The sequence below is a fragment of the Mastigoproctus giganteus genome, chromosome 11, assembly GCF_048544385.1.
Source record: "Mastigoproctus giganteus isolate SK-2022 chromosome 11, ASM4854438v1, whole genome shotgun sequence".
Lineage (NCBI taxonomy): Eukaryota > Metazoa > Arthropoda > Arachnida > Uropygi > Thelyphonidae > Mastigoproctus > Mastigoproctus giganteus.
Genome location: NC_143585.1, coordinates 144530066 through 144553438, shown reverse-complemented (window position 1 = coordinate 144553438; position 23373 = coordinate 144530066). Strand labels below are relative to the sequence as shown.

General features: G+C 37.6%; 1 protein-coding gene across 1 annotated transcript in view; it reads right to left on the bottom strand.

Moving 5' to 3' along the window:
• The window catches only part of TBC1d7 (TBC1 domain family member 7), a 183073-nt gene that overhangs the window by 71222 nt on the left and 88478 nt on the right, over nt 1-23373 (bottom strand). The window contains 1 exon segment of the mRNA XM_090384586.1: nt 14069-14214. Within this exon segment, the coding sequence (XP_090240712.1) occupies nt 14069-14214 (146 nt within the window).

Here is a 23373-nt window from a genome sequence, read left to right as displayed (position 1 = left end):
TAGGTGCCATGAATACTAGGATCTACGAGAGAACTGATTGATGGAGCACCCAGCGTGCAAACACCAACTTCTGGATGTGAGGCCCTTCTACTGAAGGCAAGGGCAGACTTTGGTGCTTTTCTAACTTTTGCTGTACAAGTTTTCAAGAGATGACAAGTCCTGCTGAAAATGGAGCAATGGATCAATGTGCCATGGAGCAGATCCAACGCAAATGGATCTGCTCCACCGCACATCCAAATTTCTTGAGTGAAATGGATGTAGCACATTCCAGTTTTTCATGACTGAAACTGATACATGTAGAATATTTCTGTCAGCTGTGGCAATCAAAATGGAAGAGGTGATTTGGCACAGGTGACACTCATTGTCAAACTCACAAACTCTTGATGGAGGTTAAAACCAACATCCTCTTCAACAGGTGAATATTTCTTCCTTAAAACGTGAACCATGCAACATCATATTGAAAACAATTTCCACCATGCTGTGAACAGCTCCTATAACATTTTCTTGAATGATCCTTGCTGCATGAGTAGATCTGCCGGCTAAATCATACTGAAATTGTAATTCCAAGGTGTCACCAGTTCCTATAACATGATGTCCTAAGGTGAGCTGCTTCATTTGGCGACCTTCAGATTACAGCAAAGGGGTTCTTTGTGCTGCGAACGACAGCTGTGTGATGCAGTTCCTAATACTGCAGGCACAAGTTTTGGTAGCTTCTAGATAATCACTATTGATTCAAGAGGACTAGTACAAATAGGCCAGTTCATCCCTAGTTAGCCCACATTTCATCACTGAGTATGCTTTCAAGGCAGAGTATTCGAGGACAGGTGTTTCAGGCTGTGCATTTCATCACTGACTGGTCTTTCAAGTCAGTGTACTCGACAAGTCCATTGGAAACGTCAACTTCTAATTCGAGAATAGCCTTGTGCAAGCGAAGTTTTTTTACTGCTCCTGGAATAGAGAAGTTTTTTCTGTTTTATTAGCTTAAATTGGCATATTAACTTATTTTCTAGAGTAGCTTTATATTCCTAGTTACGATACTTAGTTTAAAGTTTAACTTAGATAGAGATTTTGTAGGTATTACTTAGTATCAGTAAGGGTATCAAATCCACATGTTACAAGTTGCAGCTCTGCTGAACGAGAAGTTTTTTAGCCATATTAAGCTGCTTTATTGATCAACTGTTATATCAAATTATTTTCTATAAGTAGCTTATAGATCTAGTCAGGATCCTTAGTTTATTCTGAATTGAGACAGCGAGATTTGGAAGTTAATTAATACTTGAGTGTCTGTAGATTTACCGTTCGTAACTTGCCTTCATTGTTATACGATACAACGTTATATCCTGAACTAGATAGCGTAAGCTTAGTATAGTATAGTATATAATATAATATTGTCGATCAATCAGTAAAATCTGTTAATCTTGTTAAACTTCAATGTCAATTAAATTGTACTTTTTAACTAAATACATATAACAACTTAGATTACAAATGAAACATAATTAATTAATACATAACTTGATATGGAAGTTATATAAACGGAACTCGTAGATAACACTCGATACTGAAAAATATATATAGCATTATAACTGTGTTGGGATACAAGTTTAGGGTTATAATTTTGTACTGAAATTGAAATTTTATTGAAATTAAAACAAAATCATGATCTGACCAGAGCAGCAAAGCAAAAGGCTCAAGCTAATGGGAGTGTTGTGGCTCAGGGGAGAACTGAGGGGAGGGGGGAGTTGACCTCTGAATCACAGCCTTTTAGAATGCACTGCCTGTATGACGTATGTGGAGCAATCGGGTACAGGACATGATATTGCCATGGGGGATGGCTTTGTGAGTGTGCGATATAAGGAGTGCAAGGAAATCAGGTAACAACTCAGCGTTGTTATGGGCCTATATGAGAGCTTGAAGGACAGGGTGGATGCCCACGAAGGATCTAAATTGACGGGCCCATCAAGCTCTCAGCTGCCCACATCAACGCCAGAGCTTGCACTTGGTCATCACGCAACACAGCGGCAACTCCCAAGGCAGAATGCACTGGTCCCATAGGAACTAGTAGTTGTTGTTGCCTCTATTGTCAGGGAAACGGAGAACATGCTTTGTAAAAAGGATAGGTGGAACAGGACTAGGGTATGTCTACCAGGGGCAAAGGTTGATGTGTTGTAGAGTGGATATAATCTTTTAAGGGTACAAAAGGTGATATAGTTGTACACGTTGGCACTAATCATATATTAAGAGTAGGAGACTGGCGGAATTACTTAACAAGTACAGGTCACTGTTGAAAAAAAGCGGTGAATTATGGTTGAATTTGAAAGTGTCTGCAATTCTGCCCAGACACAATAGAAGGGAGTATATGATGAGAGCCTGGTCAATCAACTCGGCCCTGGAAAGATTGCGCAAGGCTCTAGGCGTACAATTTTTTTTCAGCCTGGTCTGTACTTGTTAACAGGGGGGACTGCTTTTACAGGGATGGGATACACTTAAATAGAAAGGGTGCAAGAATATTTGTTGATGTTATCGAGGCAGTGTTAGGTGGGTCGGAAAACTGCTAGCATGGGGGGGATACAAGGACTAATAGATTAACAGTAGCCACTGCCAGAGGTGAAAGTGATTTTTGCACTGCTTCTATTGGAATGAGCAGCAGCCTGGAAAACAAGATGCAAGATATTTCAGAGACTGCTGGGAGTCATTGCGGTACAAGTAAACACATGGGTTGTGTTAGGGTAGCTAAGAATAGGAAGAGATGCATGTATACTTGCGTGTACACCAATGCTAGGAGTCTGGTAAATAAATTTGATGAATTTGAGGTATTGCTGAAAACATCAAAGGCAGATATTGTTGGGATATCAGAATCATGGTGTCACACAGATATAAGGAATGCAGAACTGGAATTTGGGGAGTACAATGTGTACAGAAAGAATAGACATGATAGGAAGTGAGGAGGGATTATGCTATTAGTTAAGAAACACATAAAATCCAAGGAAGTGAAGCCAGTTGACATCCCTGGACAGTGCAGTGTCAAGTCAGTCTGGTGTGACATAAGCATTCTGAGATCAAAATCGAGAGTAGGAGTGTGCTATAGGCCTGATGACTCTGATGAGTATAATAAGAAACTGTACAGGGAAATAGTGGGCCAGTAAATTAGAGAGTCTTATAATGGGGGATTTTAATTTCCCAGATATTGACTGGAATTTGTGGTTTGGTCACTCACACACTAGCAAGGCTTTTGTGGATTTATTGGATGATTGTTTTCTACATCAGCATGTTCGGGAGGCAACTAGAGGGAGTAATACTCTTGATCTGATTATCAGTAGTGATTCTTCATGCATTAAGAATCTGCAGATAAAGGAACCACTAGGTGGCAGTGATCACAGTGTGCTGAAGTGGGATTTACTGAAAGAGGTAACTACCATCAGGGGTAAAGGGAATGGTTTTTGCTTTCGTAAAGGCGAATACGATGGTCTGAGACAGTATTTAAATTCTATACAGTAGGACCAACTGATGATGTTACCAACAGCAAATTCAAAATGGGAAGCATTCAAAGAACCTATCATAGAAGCTACTAGGCTTTACATACCAACTAAGGAATATTGTTCAAGGTTTAGGTCTAAATGGATGTCAGATGAACTAATGAGACATATGGCAGAAGAAAAATGCATGGGATATATACAAATTAATGGGCAACATGGAAGCCTATGATAGATATAAGTTGATCTGTAACCAAGTGACAAAGGAGATTAGGCAGGCAAAATCAGATTATGAGAAATCCTTGGCAAAGGATGCAAAGAAAAAGAGAAAAGAGTTCTTTACTTATGTAAACTCTAGAAGGAAAGGGATGAATCGATTGGTCCACTGGATATGGATGGTTCAACAGTTGAGGATCCTGCTGAGGCGGCTAACAAACTAAACGAGTATTTTGCATCTACATTCATGCATGAGGAATTATTCAGGAAGGAGAATGCCAGAGGTGAAGTAAACTCTGGCAGTAAGCTAGATGATTTTGTAATAACTGAGAGGAAAGTGGGGGAGAAATTGTTGAGAATAAACATAAAAAAGGCACCTGGGGTGGATGGGATCTATCCAGTTATATTAAAGGAGGCAGCAAAGGAAGTAAGCAAACCCTTAGCCATAATTATGAGAGCTTCTTTGGACTCAGAGGAGGTACCCACAGACTGGAGATGTGCAAATGTGACCCCAATTCACAAAGGAGGATCAAAGGCAGACACAATTAATTATACACCTGTGAGTTTAACTTCTGTTCCAGGAAAATTAATGGAGTCACTGGTTAAAGAAGCACTGCAGGATCATCTAGAAAAGACTTCAGCTATAGCTCGGACACAGCATGGTTTTGTTAAGGGAAAGTCTCGCCTGACCAATTTGATTAGATACTATGATGCAGTCACAAAAGAACTGGATGCAGGGAATAACTTTGATATTATATATTTGGATCTTACAAAGGCTTTTGATACTGTTGCACATGGAAGACTGCTGCACAAATTGGAGCAGTGTGGCATTGGAGGCAAATTGCTGCTATGGATAAAGGGATGGTTGAGGGGGAGAAGACAGAGAGTGGTAAACAATGGACACTGCTCATTGTGGACTAATGTTATTAGTGGAGTCCCTCAGGGGTCAGTGTTGGGTCCATTATTGTTTTCTGTATTTATAAATGATATTGATGATGGTATATCAAGCTTAATGTGCAAGTTTGCAGACGATACAAAGGTTGGCAGGGTTGTTAAGGACACTACTGACGCAATGCTGCTGCAACAGGATCTGGAAAGGTTGAGCAGATGGGCTGAGAGGTGGCAAATGTAAAGTACTACATATGGGAATCAGTAACCACAGAGCAACGTATCAACTCTGTGGTACTACACTGACAGTGGTAGAGAATGAAAAGGACCTGGCGGTAGTTGTGCAGGCAGATATGAAGTTCTCTGAGCAGTGCAGACAGGCTGCAAGAGTAGCTCATGGTGTCTTGTCAATGATTAGCATTAGCATTAATAGACGCATTTGATGCAAGAAAGCAAGCTCATGCAGCATCAGCCAAAAAAAAAAAAAAAAAAGATAAATAAATAAATAAAAAAATAACCACTTCCACTTCACCCCTCTGTTCATTCGAAATACCTGTCCAGCTAAGCCTTAAACTTATTCAGGCTATCAACTTCCGCGACAAGGGATGGAAGTCTCTTCCACCAATCAACCACCCGCTGGCTTAAGGCAAATTTCCGCACGTCTATCCTACATCTGTCCTTCCTGAATTTGAATTTATGCCCTCTCAGGTGATTATTCTGAGCAAGAGGAAGAATCCCGTCAGCATTGAGCATGCTCAGACCATTCAAGGCTTTATACACCTCTATCAGATCACCTCGCTGGTGCCTTGTCTCCAGGAATTTATGATATATAGGAATTTTTCTAGCAGGGATAAGGAGGTGATTATTCCCTTGTATAAGGCAATGGTCAGGCCACACCTTGAGTACTGTATACAGGTCTGGAGGCCTCATTTCAAGAAGGATGTAGAGCTGCTGGAATGAGTACAGAGAAAGGCAACAAGATTAGTGAATGGAACAAAGGGTTGCTCTTACGAAGAAAGGCTTAAGTTTGGCAAATTACAATGTCTGGAGAGTAGGTGCCGGTGAGGTGATCTGATAGAGGTGTATAAAGCCTTGAATGGTTTGAGCATGCTCAATGCCGATGAGACTCTTCCTCTTTCTCAGAATAATCACCTGAAAGGGCATAAATTCAAATTGAGGAAAGACAGATGTGCGGAAATTTGCCTTTAGCCAGCGGGTAGCTGGTTGCTGGAACAGTCTTCTATCCCTTGTTGTGGAAGTTGATAGCCTAAATAAATTTAAGGCTCAGCTGGATAGGTATTTCGAACCAACGGAGGGGTGATATGGGAGTGGTTTTTTTTTTTTTTTTTTTGGCTGATGCTGCATAAGCTTGCTTTCTTGCATCATATGCCTTGTTGAACTCCTTTCTCGATTTTAAATTTGCTACTGTCTTTGTCTAGTCTAATAAAGGAGGTAGCGTTCTCATATATTTTCTTAAAAATCATAATATATGTGGTATCTATGCCTTGTCTTTCCAGTACCCAAAACATTGCCTTATGCTGTATGGAGTCGAATGCCTTTTCATAATCCACAAATGCCAGGCATAATGGTGTTGTATATTCATTTGCTTTCTCCATTAGCTGTGATGTTATGTGAAGGTGATCCATAGTTGGGAATCCTGTCCTAAAGCCAACTTGCTTTTTCGGTTGATTCTCATCAGGTATTCTTTCTAATCTGTTAGTAATGACCCTTGTGATCAACTTGTAGATGTGGGATAACAAGCTAATTGGTCTATAATTTCCAATTTCTGATTTATCTCCTTTCTTATGCAGCAAAACTATGATTGCATTATTCCACTGCTTAGGCGTCAACACCTTTTCTAATGCATTTTGTGAAGAGCCTTGCCAGTTTTTGTGTTATGTCTCTTCCTCCCAATTTTAACAACTCTACAGTAACTTCATCTTCCCCCGGGGCTTTCTGATTCTTCATTTTCTTCAACGCCTGTTCTACCTCATTAGGAAGAATATTGGGTATGTCGTATTGCTAATTTGCATCTTCCCCACAGCTGGCATCATTCCCTCGCTCCTTGTATAATTCCTATATAGTAGTCTTCTGTTATTTGAATTATGCCTTCTCTGCTATTTATAAGTACACCATCGCTATTCTTCAGTTTCAGTAGTCTTTCTGTATTACTGCTCATGGCTGCTGATTTAAGTCCTTTGTTTTCCCTTAATGCTTGTTCTACTTTTCTTGTGTTAAATCTTCTTATTTGTTGTTTGTTATTTGGTTTTTAGGAGCATTAGCAACTAAGGCCATATTGCTCCGGGAAATGCGGTGGTCATTCCCTGACCTTTCCTCATCCTCCGTATTTGGTGGTGACGGGCTCGAACCCCGGTCTAATCAAGAAGCGTGTGCTACGCACTGCTGCTCCTTCCCACCTGGCTACGGAGGCACCTAAAAATCTTCTTATGTCCTCTCTGAGCCTCTTTCTAATGGCTTTGCATAACTCAGTATACTCAATTTTTTCCTTGTCAGTGTTTATCTTGCTCTTCATTTGTCACCTTCGGTTCATCATAACAAGTGTTTCTTGACTAATTTTTTCTTCTTGATTTCTTTTTCCCTATAGGTTTCTTGGGCTTTCACTTTCAGAAAGTTGTAGTGTTCCTCGTCGATATCTTGGTCCTGAGCAATCTGCAGAAGCTCAAAGTTGTTCTTAAGTTCCAGTACATTCTGCTCTTTATCCTCTTCTGTTATCTCAAAGACCTTCATATTATTTACTCGAGTCAGGTTTTTTCTTTCCTTTCCTACATCTATATCAAGTGTGCATCTTACCATTCTGCGATCACTTCCAACATTTACCTCATTCGGGACTGTAACATCATTCACGATATATCTTCTAGACTCTTCCATGTCCACTTTTTGTTCACCCTTTTCTTGAAAAAAAGTGTTCATTACTGACAATCCTTGAGATTCTGCAAATTCCACAAGTTTTTCACCTCTTTCATTTCTTTCACCAATTCCAAAATTTCCTATAGTTCCTCTTTCTGCACTGTTTTGTCTTTTTCCAACCTTAGCATTGAAGTCCCCCATAATAATAGTGTAGTGGGTTTTCTGCTCATCTAGAAGACTCTCAATTTCGGTGTACATTTCTTCAACCTTTTCATCATCATGGCTCGATGTTGGTGCATAAATCATTATAACCTTTAGCTTGTACCTCTTAGAAATCTTGAGTATTAGTCTTGACACCCTTGGTGATGTACTTTTGAATTCCAAAATGTTGTTTTTTATATCTTTATGGACCAGAAACCCAACTCCACCTTTGCTCCTTTCACTGTTTCCATTGGTGTACAGCATATTTCCACTCGATAAACTTATAAGTGATTCATTTCTTCTTCTTGTTTCAGCCAAACCGATGATATCCCAATTCACATTTTCTAGTTCCTTTTCCAGCTCTAATATCCTGTCTTCACCAATGGTTGATCTTACGTTGTAACAGGCCAAGTTCAGTTTCTGTGCATGGCAGCCTGGTTGTACCCAGAGATTCTTAGCACCCTCTGCTTCCACTCGGATCCTCTCGCTGCCGTAAGAGGGAGAGTGAAAACCGCTGGGGACTGAGGGCCATTTGTTTCGTTGTGCTGTCATATGCTGGAGGGTTTGGTCTTTTCCTCTTCACGCTGACCAGGCGTCTTGAAGAGAACCACTCTACACGTTCGTTGCCACCTAAGTGACATAACAGGGCTTACCATCAAGAAGGTGTGCATGAGTGGAATTTATGGAGGCAGGCCAACCGGACATCTCCTAAAACTTCTGTAATAGAAAGATATTGGATCCATCAGTGTTTAAGACTGAGTGCCTGATAACACACAGAATACCTGTTCCCTCTAAGTGCTATTGCAATAGATTCTAGAAATGTGGGGCAGATGGGCTGAGAATTGGCAACTGAAGTTTAACATTGACAAATGTAAAGTACTGCATATGGGTAGCAGTAACCCAAGAGTAACATACCAACTGTGTGGCACTACACTCCGAGTAGTAGAGAATGAAAAAGATCTGGGGTTAATTGTGCAGCCAGATATGAAGTTTTCTGAGCAGTGCAGACAGGCTGCAAGAGTAGCTTACGGTGTCTTATCAATGATAAACAGAAATTTTGCTAGCAGTGATAAGGAGGTGATTGTCCCCTTGTATAAGGCAATGGTCAGGCCACACCTTGAGTACTGTATACTGGTCTGGAGGTCTCATTTTAGGAAGGAAGGAAGTAAAGCTGCTGTAACATGTACAGTCAGTCCTCGTATAACACGTGTTTACACTACACGAATTCGATCATACACGAGCAATACCTTAGGAAGGATGTAGATCTTCTGGAATGGGTGCAGAGAAGAGCTCTAAGATTGGTGAAGGAACAAAAGGGTGCTCGTACCCAAAAAGGCTTCAGTTCTGTAAATTGTAGCATCTGGAAACCAGGCACCTGGGAAGAGTCTTCTACTTGCTGAGATTACCCACATGAGTGGGCATTAACCTAAATTGAAGAAGGAGAATGGTTGTAAGGTAGCTGTGCAGAAGTTTGCTTTCAGCCAGTGGGTTGTTGATTGTTTGAGCAAACTTCAATCTGTTGTCTTTTGGAAGCGGGTAGTTTGAGTAAATTCAGTGAACAGCTAGACATTTTGAAGGGGTGGATGGATCAGATGGGTAATGGTTTTTTTTTTTTTTTTTGCTGATTCTCTGTAAGCTTGTGTTCTTACATCATTTGCCACAACTAATACTAGTTACCTAGCTGAATTTCTTAGTTACCAATGGCAGTTTGTTGAGCCTTGATTATTACCATTATCTTCCTTGATAGTATATTAGTTTTGCCACTTCTCTTCTTCGAAGAGGTCTGGGTTCAATTTCTGTTGATGGCAGTAGGAAGTTTTAAAGTCCTCTTCAATCAAGTCTGTAGTTTTTTGATCACAAGATGAGGGCAGGGTTTTGTAGCCTACACAACATGCAAATTAGCCCATGAACATAACACCTCTGCAGATACAAATCACTTATATAGATATAGGTTATGCTTGGGAATGATTAATGCAATAATTATTAATATTATTGATTATTATGATTATTGTACTGTCCTGGGAATATTGAATGTGTAAAGAATTACTATATGTCACTAGTGCACATACAGGAAATTATGCTCCTGGATATCCTGAATACAAATGTTATATTCTTTCTTCACTTTCCTTCAACAATTTATTTCAATACTCGGAACTATAATGGTTAACCTATGGGCTCACATCTGGTGAGTATGGGCTTGGCACACCCAGGGTCCTGAGCTGGATATCATCATTCTTCTCTTTCTTGGTTATTCCCTTCTACTTCTCTCTCTCTCTCTCTCTCTCTCTCTCGGTAATTCAGAAATTTTTTTTTTTTGGTTGATGCAGCATAAGCCTCAGGCTTCCTTGCAACATATGGCTAATAATGATAATAATAATACGGAGTACAGGAGTGTTTATTTCTCTCCTAATTACTTACCCAATCTGCAATAAAAGACCCTGGATGGCAGCAATCATGTTGTACTAATGTGGAATTTAATTAAAGACAAATACTATCAAGGGTAAATGGAAAGACTTTTGTTTTCATAAGGGTGACTTCAGTGGTCTCAGACAGTTTTTAAATTCTGTGGAGTAGGATCAACTGATGATGTTATCATCAGCAAATTCTAAATGAGAAACATTCAGAGAAGTAATCATAGAAGCCACTGGACTTTTCATACCAACTAACAAATAGTGTTCCAATAATGATATTGATATATCAGGCTTAATGTATAATCCATTTAGACCTAAATGGATGTCAGATGAACTGATGAGACTTGTGCAGTGAAGAAAATTCATGGGATGTATATAAATTATCAGGTGGTGATGTCTACAGCAAACGCACTAATCTGGAATCAAGTCACAGAGGATAATAGGCTAGCTAAGGAAATTATGAGAAATTTCTGGCAAAGAAAAGCAACAAAAGACTTTTTTACTTATGTAAATGGTATAAAGAGGAAGTTGAATCACATTGGTCCACTAGATATGAATGGATTAACTGTTGGTGATCATGCTCAGATTGCTGACAAACTGAATGGGTTTGCATCTACATTCACATATGAGAAATTCTTTAGGGGAGGGGATAGCAGAAATTTATTAATTTCAAACGGGAAGCTAAATGACTTGGTAATAACTGAAAGGAAAGTGGAAGAGAAATTGTTGGAGCTGAACATAAAGAAGGTGCCTTGGGTGGATGAAATCTATCCATTTACATTAAGGGAGGCAGCAAAGGATTTAAGCACACCCCTAGCCATAATTATGAGAGCATATGGAGAGGTCTCTATGGACTGGAGATGAAAATGTATCCTCAGTTCATAAGAGGGGGGGGAGGATCAAAAGGTGACATGAGTAATTACAGACCTGTTAACTTAACGTCTGTTCTGGGAAAAATAATGGAGTCACTGATTAAAGAATTAATGCAGAACCATCTGGACATGAATGCAATAATACCACAATCACAGCATAGATTTGTTATGGGATGGTCTTGTCTAACCAATCTGATAGGTTATTATGATGCAGTGACCAAGGAACTAGATGCAAAAAAATTATTTTTATATCATAGACTTGGATTTCAGGAAGGCTTTTGATACTGTTGCACATAAAAAAACTGCTGCACAAACTGAAGCCATACGGCATTAAGAGCAAGTTAATGCTATGGATAAAGGAATGGTTGAGTGGAAGAAGACAGAGAGTGGTTATCCATGGGCACTGCTCTTTGTGAACTAATATTATTAGTGGATAATGATATTGATATATCAGACCTAATGTCTAAATTTGCAGATGATACAACAGTTAGCAGGGAGGTTAATGACACTAATCAGGGTGATGATGAGCTACTGCAACAAAATCTAGGAAAATTGGGTGGATGTGCTGAGAAATGGTAGTTGACATTTTACATTGACAAATGCAAGGTACTGCATATGGGCACACCTCCGTAGCCAGATGGGCAGGAGTGGCAGTGCGTAGCACACGCATCTTGATTAGACCGGGGTTCGAGCCCATGACCACCGCATATCCCCGGAGCAATATGGCCTTGGCAATCTCATAATTATTGCTAAGGGTTTGCTTACTTCCTTTGCTGCTTCCTTTAATATAACTGGATAGATCCCATCCACCTGGGTTGGATGGGATCCTCAACAATTTCTCCTCCACTTTCCTCTCAGTTATTACAAAATCATCTAGCTCACTGCCAGAGTTTACTTCACCTCTGGCATTCCCCTTCATGAATAACTCCTCATGTGTGAATGTAGATGCAAAATACTCGTTTAGTTTGTTAGCCACCTGAGCAGGATTCTCAACTGTTGAACCATCAATTAGTGGACCAATCTGATTCATCCCTTTCCTTCTAGAGTTTAAATAGGTAAAGAACTCTTTTCTGTTTTTCTTTGCATCCTTTGCCAAGGATTTCTCATAATCTGCCTTTGCCTGCCTAATCTCCTTTGTGACTTGGTTACAGACCACCTTATATCTATCATAGGCTTCCATGTTGCCCATTAATTTATATGTATCCCATGCATTTTTCTTCTCTGCCATATGTCTCATTAGTTCATCTGTCATCCATTTAGGCCTAAACCTTGAACAATATTTCTTAGTTGGTATGTAAAGCCTAGTAGCTTCCAAGATAGGTTCTTTGAATATTTCCCATTTCGAATTTCCTGTTGGTAACATCATCAGTTGATCCCACTGTATAGAACTTAAATACTGTCTCAGACCATCGCAGTCGCCTTTACGAAAGCAATAACCCTTCCCTTTACCCCTGATGGTAGTTACATTTTTGAGTAAATCCCACTTCAGCACACTGTGATCACTGCCACCTAGTGGTTCCTTTATCTGCAGATTCTTAATGCATAAAGAATCACTACTGATAATCAGATCAAGAGTATTACTCCCTCTAATTGCCTCCTGAACATGCTGATGTAGAAAACAATCATCCAATAAATCCACAAAAGCCTTGCTAGTGTGTGAGTGACCAACCCACAAATTCCAGTCAATATCTGGGAAATTAAAATCCCCCATTATAAGACTGATTTACTGGCCCACTCTATTTCCCTGTACAGTATCTTATTATACCCATCAGAGTCATTAGGCCTATAGCACACTTCTACTCTCAATTTTGAAAAGCATACTTCTACTCTCAAACTGAATCGACACTGCACTGTCCAGCGATGTCGAGTGGCTTCACTTCCTTGGATTTTATGTGTTTCTTAACTAATAGCATAACCCCTCCTCCCTTCCTATCCTTTCTGTGCACATTGTACTCCCCAAATTCCAGTTCTGCATTCCTTATATTTGTGTGACACCACATCTCTGAAATCCCAACAATATCTGCCTTTGATGTTTTGAGCAATACCTCAAATTCATCAAATTTATTTACCAATAATGATTGAAGGAGCAGTAATTGAAAAGGTGGAGTCATATACTTATCTGGAACAAGTTATTAGCTGTAATAATGATAAATGGCTGGAAGTCAAGAGAAGAATAAACTTTGGACGGATAGCATTCAGGAAATATAGTCACATACTGAAGTGCAATATCCAAGTTTGTCTGAAATGTAAAATAATGAACAAATGTATACTCCCCACCACGACTTATGGAAGTGAAACTTGGGCACTCACCAAAAGAATGGAAGAGAAGCTGAGAACTATACAGGGAAGAATGGAACGAATTATATTGGGAATCAGATTGTTAGATAAGAAGAAAAACACATGGATTAGGCAGCAAACTCAAGTAAAGGACATTCTTATCAAAACTAAAGAACTAAAATGGTCTTGGGCAGGACACATAGCTCGAAGACACGATGACAGATGGACTGAGAAAATAACAGGATGGTACCCAAGAGGAGCTAGAAGAAAACCTGGAAAGCAACGGCAGAGATGGTTAGATGAAATTCATGATTTTGTGGCTAGTAAATGGATGGCCATTGCACAAAACAGAAGGAACTGGAAAGTTGCTGGAGAGGCCTTCATCCTGCAGTGGATTGAAAATGGTTGATGATGATGATGACTACTGTCATTGTCAACCTTTTATCATCTGAAAAAAACTTGGACAAGAAGCCTGATATACCTTCATCAGTAGCATTGATAAATATATGAAACAACAGGGGTCCCAACAGCAAACTCTGGGGTACTCGACTAATCTCCAGTCCATGGGGACTTCCCGAGTCCAAGGATGCTCACATAATTATGACCAAGGGTATTTACTTACTTCCTTTCCCTCCGCTTTTAATTTAACTGGATAGATCCCATCCACTCAAGGTGCCTTTCTTATGTTTAACTTCAAATGTCTCCTCCACTTTGCTCTCAGTTATTACAAAATCATTTAGATTTTAATAAGAGTTTAATAAGCTTCTGTTCTCCACTTCCCTACAGAATGTGAAGGCAGAAAAACTTCAGAGGGATTTGCTGTGTCTTGGTAAAAGTAACTTACAGAAAGTAAAAAGTAACCCACCTTTCTAGTGCATTTTCATGAAAAACTTCAGCAAAACTGGTCTCAAACCAAAGAGAAGTAGGAAGTGCTCTGACAGCATGTATACTGACAAGATGAAGGTATAATTCAGGATCCTCTTTTTGTACAATAAACTCCATACATTCTGGCTACAATAAAAATAAAATTTATTTCAAAAAAGAATTACATACCTGATCCCAAAATTTACTGAATGATATAATATCAATCAGTAATTTTTTTTATTTTTACTAAATAATAAATTATTTTTATTTATTATTTAGTAAAAATAAAAATATTTTAAATATTTTTAATGTATACTTTCTTAAAAAGTTAAGAAGCACAATTAGGTATAACAGTTTTTGCCTTCTGTTTTAGATCAGTGATATATCTCATTGGATGGGAGAAAAATAAAAATATATAACTAAAAGTTAATTCCTAATTGAACCATGAAAGGATTTAACCCAGCAGTAGATGCAGCAAGAAAACCACCTAAGTAGGTAACCTGAAACTTTGTTTAAAGTTTCAGGTTACTTTCAGTGTCAGCACTTGTCCAGTATCATGCTACTCTGCAAGCAAAAAGCCAAATAGTTGCAAAGACAGTAGCGGGTAACCCAACAAGTTCTCACATGCAATTTCTGTATTAAAACCATAAAAAAATAAATAATAAATAAATAAATAATAACAATAAAAAAGAAAACTGCAGAAACTATTGCAGTAAAAGTTTGACTATATTTAAGAAGGCAGAAAAAATTCCAGATTTTTACTCACTGGTTAACACTTAAAGCAAAAATATTATTTGAGGGTCACTTGTCAGGTTACCCACCACTACTGCTGGGTTTAAGAGTACAGCCTTCCTGAAGTGCACTTCAACAGGGCATAGTAATCTTAATACTGCCCTCACTGGTCATAATATAACCAAAAGTAAAAAGTATTTTAAAAAAAGTGAAGGAATAAAGAAAATAAATGGCAAAAAAGAGTACAAATCTTTTTGGATTTATTGTTGATTATTATCAGACAGTAACTGACAATAAATATGAAATGACTGACTGCTACTCTTATACAGATATTTGGAAGCTGAATTTTGGAATAAATGGGAAATGGTATATAATTATTTGTGTGTTGGATATATTTTTTTTTTATTGATCCAAAATTTGTTTATAGTCATATTCTTTTAACAGTATGCTTATAGAAGAAGAGAAATTTATTTCAATATGACAGTATGCTATCAATTTTAACAGTATGCTGTATTGCTCCCATTTTTTTTTGCATTTGGTCAATTAATGAGATCTTTATTAGTATCCTACTAATATTAGTAGCAAATGATACATGGATGTATCATTTGCTACTAATTTTTTTCATTTTCTTTCTCCACTACCATTCTACTATCATTTTCTTTCTCCACTACTCTGGATATCATACCAACGAATTGGTATGTTATTCAGGGATGCAGTATATATCTGAAACAGAGCAACAGCTTCCAAAAAACCCAGATAAATTATTGGCTCAACTGTTTTCAGAATGGCCTTATACTGATATATACTATTTAAGGGGTCTGGCTGAATCCCTACCAGTGAGAATTCATGAAGTGATTTATGTTAAAGGAGAGGTTATTATTAATTGAAAAATTACACAGATAACTAATTTTTTTTTTTTTTTTAATCTGGTGTCTCTATGTTTAAAGAGAGGAAAAGAGAATGTTCTCTTTATTTCAACTGAGGTGAATGGAGCACACTTAAAACACATTACATTCACAAGTCATATCAATTTCAACAGAATGTCTTTCAATAACTGTGGCAATGTTCTTAACTTAAATGTCTTGGAAAATAGGTGAAAAAAAAAGTTTCCCATGGCAAAGTCCTGCAGTACAGATAATTTAGCAAGGGTTAACTAAATCACTTTTCAAATAAATATTCAGGGCCTGAATATTTATAACATGCCTTTGTGATATTTTTCTAAAACACATTTCATTGTTTTATGGTAGTGACTACCATAAAACAATAGAAACAATTTGCACTTTCCGGTTTATTGGGCTTTTCTGTTAGCGCAACATATTTATAAACGGGCGGGTAGTAAACTCAATCTTATTGCATTTGTGATAATACTAATAACTGGAATTATGTGGATTTTTAAGTTATTATGGTGAAATGAGTTTCCCTTCAGTGAAATCTTCAATCATATAAAAAACAAATAAATTTTCAGAATCTTCTCTTTATTCCAATTTACTTGTTACAATAGTGAAGGGAAAGGGACCAACAGAAAGTGCAAGTGCTGTTAGTGCTAGGAAACGAAACAAAATTTATTTAGAAATGAAGATGATTAATTAAGAATTACGAAGCAGGACAAAGTTTGTCATCTATTTAATGGGAATTAGGTCTAACTGCTTCAACAGAGAGTACTATTTTAAAGGACAGTGCACATATAAAAGAATATGTCAAAGGATCAACACACTTAAGATCAACAGTGATCACAAAACAGCGTAGGTGCTATATCGAAGATAGAACAGCTATTAATAATATGGAGGGTAAAGCAGATTCAGAAGCAAGTGCCCCTGAGTCCAATGGCCATTCAAGCAAAAGCAAGAAGTATTTATGAAGATATTAAGGATAAGTATGGCGAACCTCAAGCCAAGTTTGCGGCAAGCAATGGGTGGTTTAATAGGTTCAAGCATCGATCTGGTTTCCACAACGTCAAACTATACGGTGAAGTTCCCTGTGCCGATTCTGAAGCTGCAGAGAAATTTTGGGATGTGTTGGAAAAAATTATCAATGAAGGCAGCTACCCAACGCAGCAAATTTTTAACGTTGACGAGACTGCTCTGTATTGGAAAAAAATGGCGGATTGAACATATATTGCCAAGGAGGAAAAGACAATGACAGGTTTCAAGGCTTCAAAAGACTGGGTCATGCTCTTGCTTGGGGTTAATGCAGCAGGAGATTACAGATTAAAACCACTGCTTGTGTACCATTCTGGAAATCCTGGTGCATTTAAGGGCATCGATAAAGTCATTCTACCCATGCATTTCCGATCGAACCAGAGAGCATAGATAACAATATCTCTCTTTGAGGATTGATTTAAATGCTGCTTCATTCCCAAGGTTGAAAAATATAGTAACGACAACGACATTCCTTTCAAGATTTTTTTGCTTCTATTAGATAATGCTTCTAGACATCCTACGTATCTAGATGATTTCAATTCGAACGTGAGAATCATATTCTACTGCCAAACACGACTTCACTCATCCAATCTATGGATCAGGGTGTTATTTTGAATTTAAAAGCATTTGCTCAGGCATTGTCTGCAGTAGACAATGAGAAAAATTTTACGTTAAGAGACTTTTGGAAATCTTACAATTTTACCATGCCATCTAAACCTTAATAAGGCATGGGTGGAAATTACTAGAAGTTGTTTAAATGGTGCATAGAAGAAAATATGCCCACGGCATGTAAAAGGCTTCAATGGATTTGAAAAAAAGACGAATCATATGAAGAGGTTACAGATACATTAGCATTAGTAGAGGCATATGATGCAAGAAAGCAAGCTTATTCAGCATCAGCCAAAAAAAAAAAAAAAAAAAACCAACCACTACTCCCATTTCACCCCTCCGTTCGTTCGAAATACCTGCCAGCTGAGCCTTAAATTTATTTAGGCTATCAACTTCAACAACAAGCGATGGGAGTCTATTCCACAAACCAACTGCCCGCTGGCTAAAGGCAAATTTCCGCACATCTATCCGACATCCGTCCTTCCTCAATTTGAATTTATGCCCTCTCAGGTGATTATTCTGAGCAAGAGGAAGAATCCCATCGGCATTGAGCATGCTCAAGCCATTCAAAGCCTTATACACCTCTATCAGATCACCTCGCCGATGCCTAGTCTCCAGGCTCTGTAATTTGCAAAACTTAAGCCTTTCTTCGTAAGAGCAACCCTTTGTTCCATTCACTAATCTTGTTGCCCTTCTCTGTACTCGTTCGAGCAGCTCTACATCCTTCTTGAAATGAGGCCTCCAGACCTGTATACAGTACTCAAGGTGTGGCCTGACCAATGCCTTATACAAGGGAATAATCACATCCTTATCCCTGCTAGAAAAATTCCTGTATATCATTGACAAGACACCATGAGCTACTCTTGCAGCTCGTCTGCACTGCTCAGAGAACTTCATATCTGCCTGCACAATTACCCCCAGGTCCTTTTCATTCTCTACCACTGTCAGCGTAGTACCACAGAGTTACGTTGATCTGGGGTTACTGTTTCCCATATGTAGTACTTTACATTTGTCAATGTTAAACTTCATTTGCCACCTCTCAGCCCATCTGCTCAACCTTTCCAGATCCTGTTGCAGCAGCATAGTATCAGTAGTGTCCTTAACAACCCTGCCAACCTTGGTATCGTCTGCAAACTTGGACATTAAGCCTGATACACCATCATCAATATCATTTATAAATACAGAAAACAACAATGGACCCAACACTGAACCCTGAGGAACTCCACTAATAACATTAGTCCACGTTGAGCAGTGTCCATTGATTACCACTCTCTGTCTTCTGCCACTCAACCATCCCTTTATCCATAGCAGCAATTTGCCTCCAATGCCACACTTCTCCAATTTGTGCAGCAGTCTTCCATGCGCAACAGTATCAAAAGCCTTTCTAAGATCCAAATATATAATATCAAAGTTATTCCCTGCATCCAGTTCTTTTGTGACTACATCATAGTATCCAATCAAATTGGTCAGGCAAGACCTGCCCTTAACAAAACCATGCTGTGTCTGAGCTATAACTGAATTCTTGTCCAGATGATCCTGCAGTGCTTCTTTAACCAGTGCCTCCATTACTTTTCCTGGAACCGAAGTTAAACTAACAGGTCTATAATTACTTGTGTCAGCCTTTGATCCTCCTTTGTGAATTGGGGTTACATTTGCACATCTCCAGTCCATGGGTACCTCCCCTGAGTCCAAAGAAGCTCTCATAATTATGGCTAGGGGTTTGCTTACTTCCTTTGCTGCCTCCTTTAATATAACTGGATAGATCCCATCCACCCCTGGTGCCTTTTTTATGTTTATCCTCAGCAATTTCTCCTCCACTTTCCTCTCAGTTATTAGAAAATAATCTAGCTCACTGCCAATGTTTACTTCACCTACGACATTCCCCTTCCTGAATAACTCCTCATGTGTGAATGTAGATGCAAAATACTCATTTAGATTGTTAGCCACCTGAGCAGGATCCTCAACTGTTGAACCATCAACATCCAGTGGACCAATCTGATTCATCCCTTTCCTTCTTGATTTTAAATAGGTAAAGAACTGTTTTCTGTTTTTCTTTGCGTCCTTTGCCAAGGATTTCTCATAATCTGCCTTTGCCTGCCTAATCTCCTTTGTGACTTGGTTACAGACCAACTTATATCTATCATAGGCTTCCATGTCACCCATTAATTTGTATGTATCCCATGCATTTTTCTTCTCTGCCATATGTCTCATTAGTTCATCTGACATACGATTGTAAAGGTTGCAGAGCTACTTCAGCTAGAGGATGATGCCAAAGACATGGAGGAGTTAATAGAATAAGAAGAGAAGGAATTATCTAATGAAGGATTTATTGACTTGCAGGTAGAAATAGTGAAAGAAGAAACTGCTGACAAAGCTCAAGATGAACCAAATGAGGAGCCAAGATGCTTCATCCCCAAAGAGATGGCAATGGCGAGGTTTGAGAAGATGGATCCTGACAGTGAACGATTCTTAAAAGTTAACAGAGGGATGAATGATATGCTTGCTAGAAAGAAATCTACAATGAAAAGAAAAAGCCACCATCCAGTCATCCATTAATATGTTCTTTCAAAAAAGTTGAGCAGCCGACCCCTTCTAAATCTCCACAGTAGTGTACTTATCAGCTGAAGACGTCGATTCTGGCAACAGCGCTCAAGAGATAAAACTTACTGACAATATGCCTGTCTCCTCTTTTTTTGTAATTTTATAATTTTGAAAATTTTTAAATTGCATGCTTTTGTAACTTTTCCTGAGCATGGGATAAAAAATGGAATAAATACAATAAATAATTCTATTTTCATGTTTGTCGAACATTTCTTTTTTGATGCAATCAATTCAGTGAGCACAGTTGTGAGTGCTGCATAAGCTGTTGTTGTTTATTTGGTTTTTAGGAGCATTAGCAACTAAGGCCACGTTTCTCCAGGTATTTGCGGTGGTCATACCCTGACCTTTTCACATCCTCCATATTTGGTGGTCATGGGCTTGAACCCTGGTTTAATCAAGAAGCATGTGCTATGCACTGCTGCTCCTGCTCACCTGGCTACGGAGGCACCTCTGCACAAGCATTTAGAGAAATTCAGACTTACATAGTTCTGCAGAATGCAACCCTTACATAAATCGGGGAGTGGCTGTATATTAAATTTGTTTCCTTTTAGTTCTCAGTTTGGTTTCAGTAATGATTATTTAAATTCTCACACAGAGGTCACACACATGTGATGTACATCAACATTTTATGCTATTTGTCTTTCCTATAAAATAAAGTCAGTGAATGTTCAGAAGCCGTTACAAAGTAATAATAAAATTTTAATAATTTTTATTGTAACGTTACAAAATATTATTATTTTGTAACGTTACAATAAAAATTACTCTGTAACGTTACAAAATACATTTAAAATGAATCTCTTTAGAACAAGTTTATAAAAATAACAGTTCTGTTATTGAATACTTCCCACTGAATTTTTTTTTACCTGATTAACAAAACTATGCATTTTAAAGTATAATATCATATTCATAATGGAAATTTTTTAAAATAATATCAAACTAAGTATTCAGCAATGGGTGATTTTCACACCTCAACGTACTCACATATTAATATATCTCAATTTTTTTTTTTCTCTTTAAAAATTCTATCCTCATCTTAAGTCTAAATTATTGTATTGATAGTCTCAATGGTTAAATTTATATATATATATATATATATAGTATGAATCAGAGCTGAAATAATTTACTAATATATATATATATAAACATTCATAATATAAGTGATTACATTGCACCTGCAATATTTATCATTTTATAATGTGGTTGCATATGAATGCTTTGCATTAATTTTTATTCTTGATGAATAATATCATACCAATAATAAAATTAAAATATCATTTGGTGGGGCAATTTCATCATTCACTGCTATATAAATATTTCATGAAATCAGAGAAACTGCCAATTCTAAATTCATTTGGAATTTTTTTTTTTTTTTTTAACCAAGTTTGTTGTGCAGGCTTTCAAGATCTTTCACATACCAAGATTTAAAGTTGATATACAGCTGCTTTTCATTTTCCACAGAATTTTTTTTCCTGTTATAAGAACAGTATAAGTATAAATAATTTCTTATAACTGCAACAGTTCAGTTTTTTTTTTTTTTTATAAATAAACTATTTATAACATCTCCAACTTATGTTTTAATTTAGTACCTTATAATGCAAGTTTCAATATATTTTTTGACATGAATAAAATCTATGCTGGGGGTACCCTATGGTGCTCAGGCTGTCATGAAAAGTGAAACTTCTAACTGCTGTTATATCTCCGAAACTGATAGTATAAACAATTTATATTTATTTTGTCAGGTATATAATGTGATGCCAAAGATGTCGACGAATATGCAAGAAAAAAATTTGAAATTTTGATATTTAATATAATTTTTTTTTAGAAAAAACTAAAAAGTTCACATTTTGGTCATTTACCGTTGTGCCTTCATTAGTTTCACTCTCAATAACATCTAAACTATGATAGATAGACATAAACAGTAAGCGACAAAATTGTTCAGTAGGAAACGTAGTTTTCACATCTATAAATAGTTTTGATGTAGCTCTTATGGTTCAGGAGTAATAGCGATGAAAATTTGAGAGAGTTGAAAAATTCGAGCATTTTCAAGTTTGTTTTCACAATATCTTGAAAACTATAAATGTTAAACAAGAACAGTAAGCAACAAAATTGTTGCTCTTTGAGAGCTCTACAAAGATATATAACTAGATTTCAAATCGGGTTTTTAGTTTTCGAGAGTTGAACAACTCGTTAAAGTAACTACTTCGTTCAGTTACTCTGCATTTTTCGAGCAGTGCGGTTGTGTTTCATTTAGTTAAGTAGTGACAATGCCGAAAGTAACATCAACTAAACGTGTTCAAAGATTTCAACAAAATCACAAATCTAACGTTGAAAAGCAAGCACCAAAGTCGGTGGCGGAATGCAAGAGAGAGAAAGTTGTAAGTGTAAAAGTAAGCAAGAACAATTACAGGCAGATGTCCGGCCATCAACATCGAAAAGAACAGTGCAATTAGTGAATGAAGATCATCAAAAGTGTTATACATTAGCTTCAAAAGAATTTGAAAAAATGTTTTTGAACAACTCAATCGGATATGTCTGCAATGTTTGCAACAGACTGTGGTTTCAGAATTATTTGAGATTACCAAAGCCAAACCATATACAAATTCTTGAAGATGAATTTCCAGAAGCAGAGAACATGGCATCGTTTATACTTTGCAATACATGCTTCACAAACTTAGAATAGAGCAATGTACTGTCATTATTGCGGTTGTAACGCACCTAAGATGCAAGATCTTCAAACTGAATTGAAATGTTTGAATAACCGTTTGGAAACACTCTTTACAATTGCATTACAATTTTGGGATCAAGTTTCTTCGCCAAGTTTCAGAATGGTATTGTTGAACACACAGAGTTTGAAACTTGATAGCAAAGACATTGCAACCAATCCAATTCTCATGGAATTGAATATCTTGGCATTAAATGAAAAAAGGCTTGAAAACGATGAAAATGTTGATCTTCGATGATACAAATGTATCATACAATTCAAAAGACCTGTGCGATCTGGTGGTGGTGTTACGATATACAATAAAGTCGAATCGACAATATGTACGCCACATATTCTCATTACCGTGGATGCAGACTCACTACAGCAAATGACTTGTACAGATAATTGTGGCGACATTTGTGCAACTGAAGTTGAAATAAATGGACAGAAGACTTTGCTTGTAACATTCTACACCTCACCTAATTCAACATTGGAGAAGATTAAAGCTTTCTTAATATCCAATCTAGCAATTTATATGCCAAAGTTTGGAGACATACCTAAAGTTTTGAGGAAATTCAACTTTCAAAAGATCCCAATAATTTTAGCGGGTGATTTCAAAATTGATGTTAAGAAACCTGAAATGCTCCATTCCTTGACTTCATGGAATCAACATTCAATCTTAAACTTGTATCAGATCTTATAAAATCTGATACGCATGGTCAATCATGTAGCGACTAGTCTTCA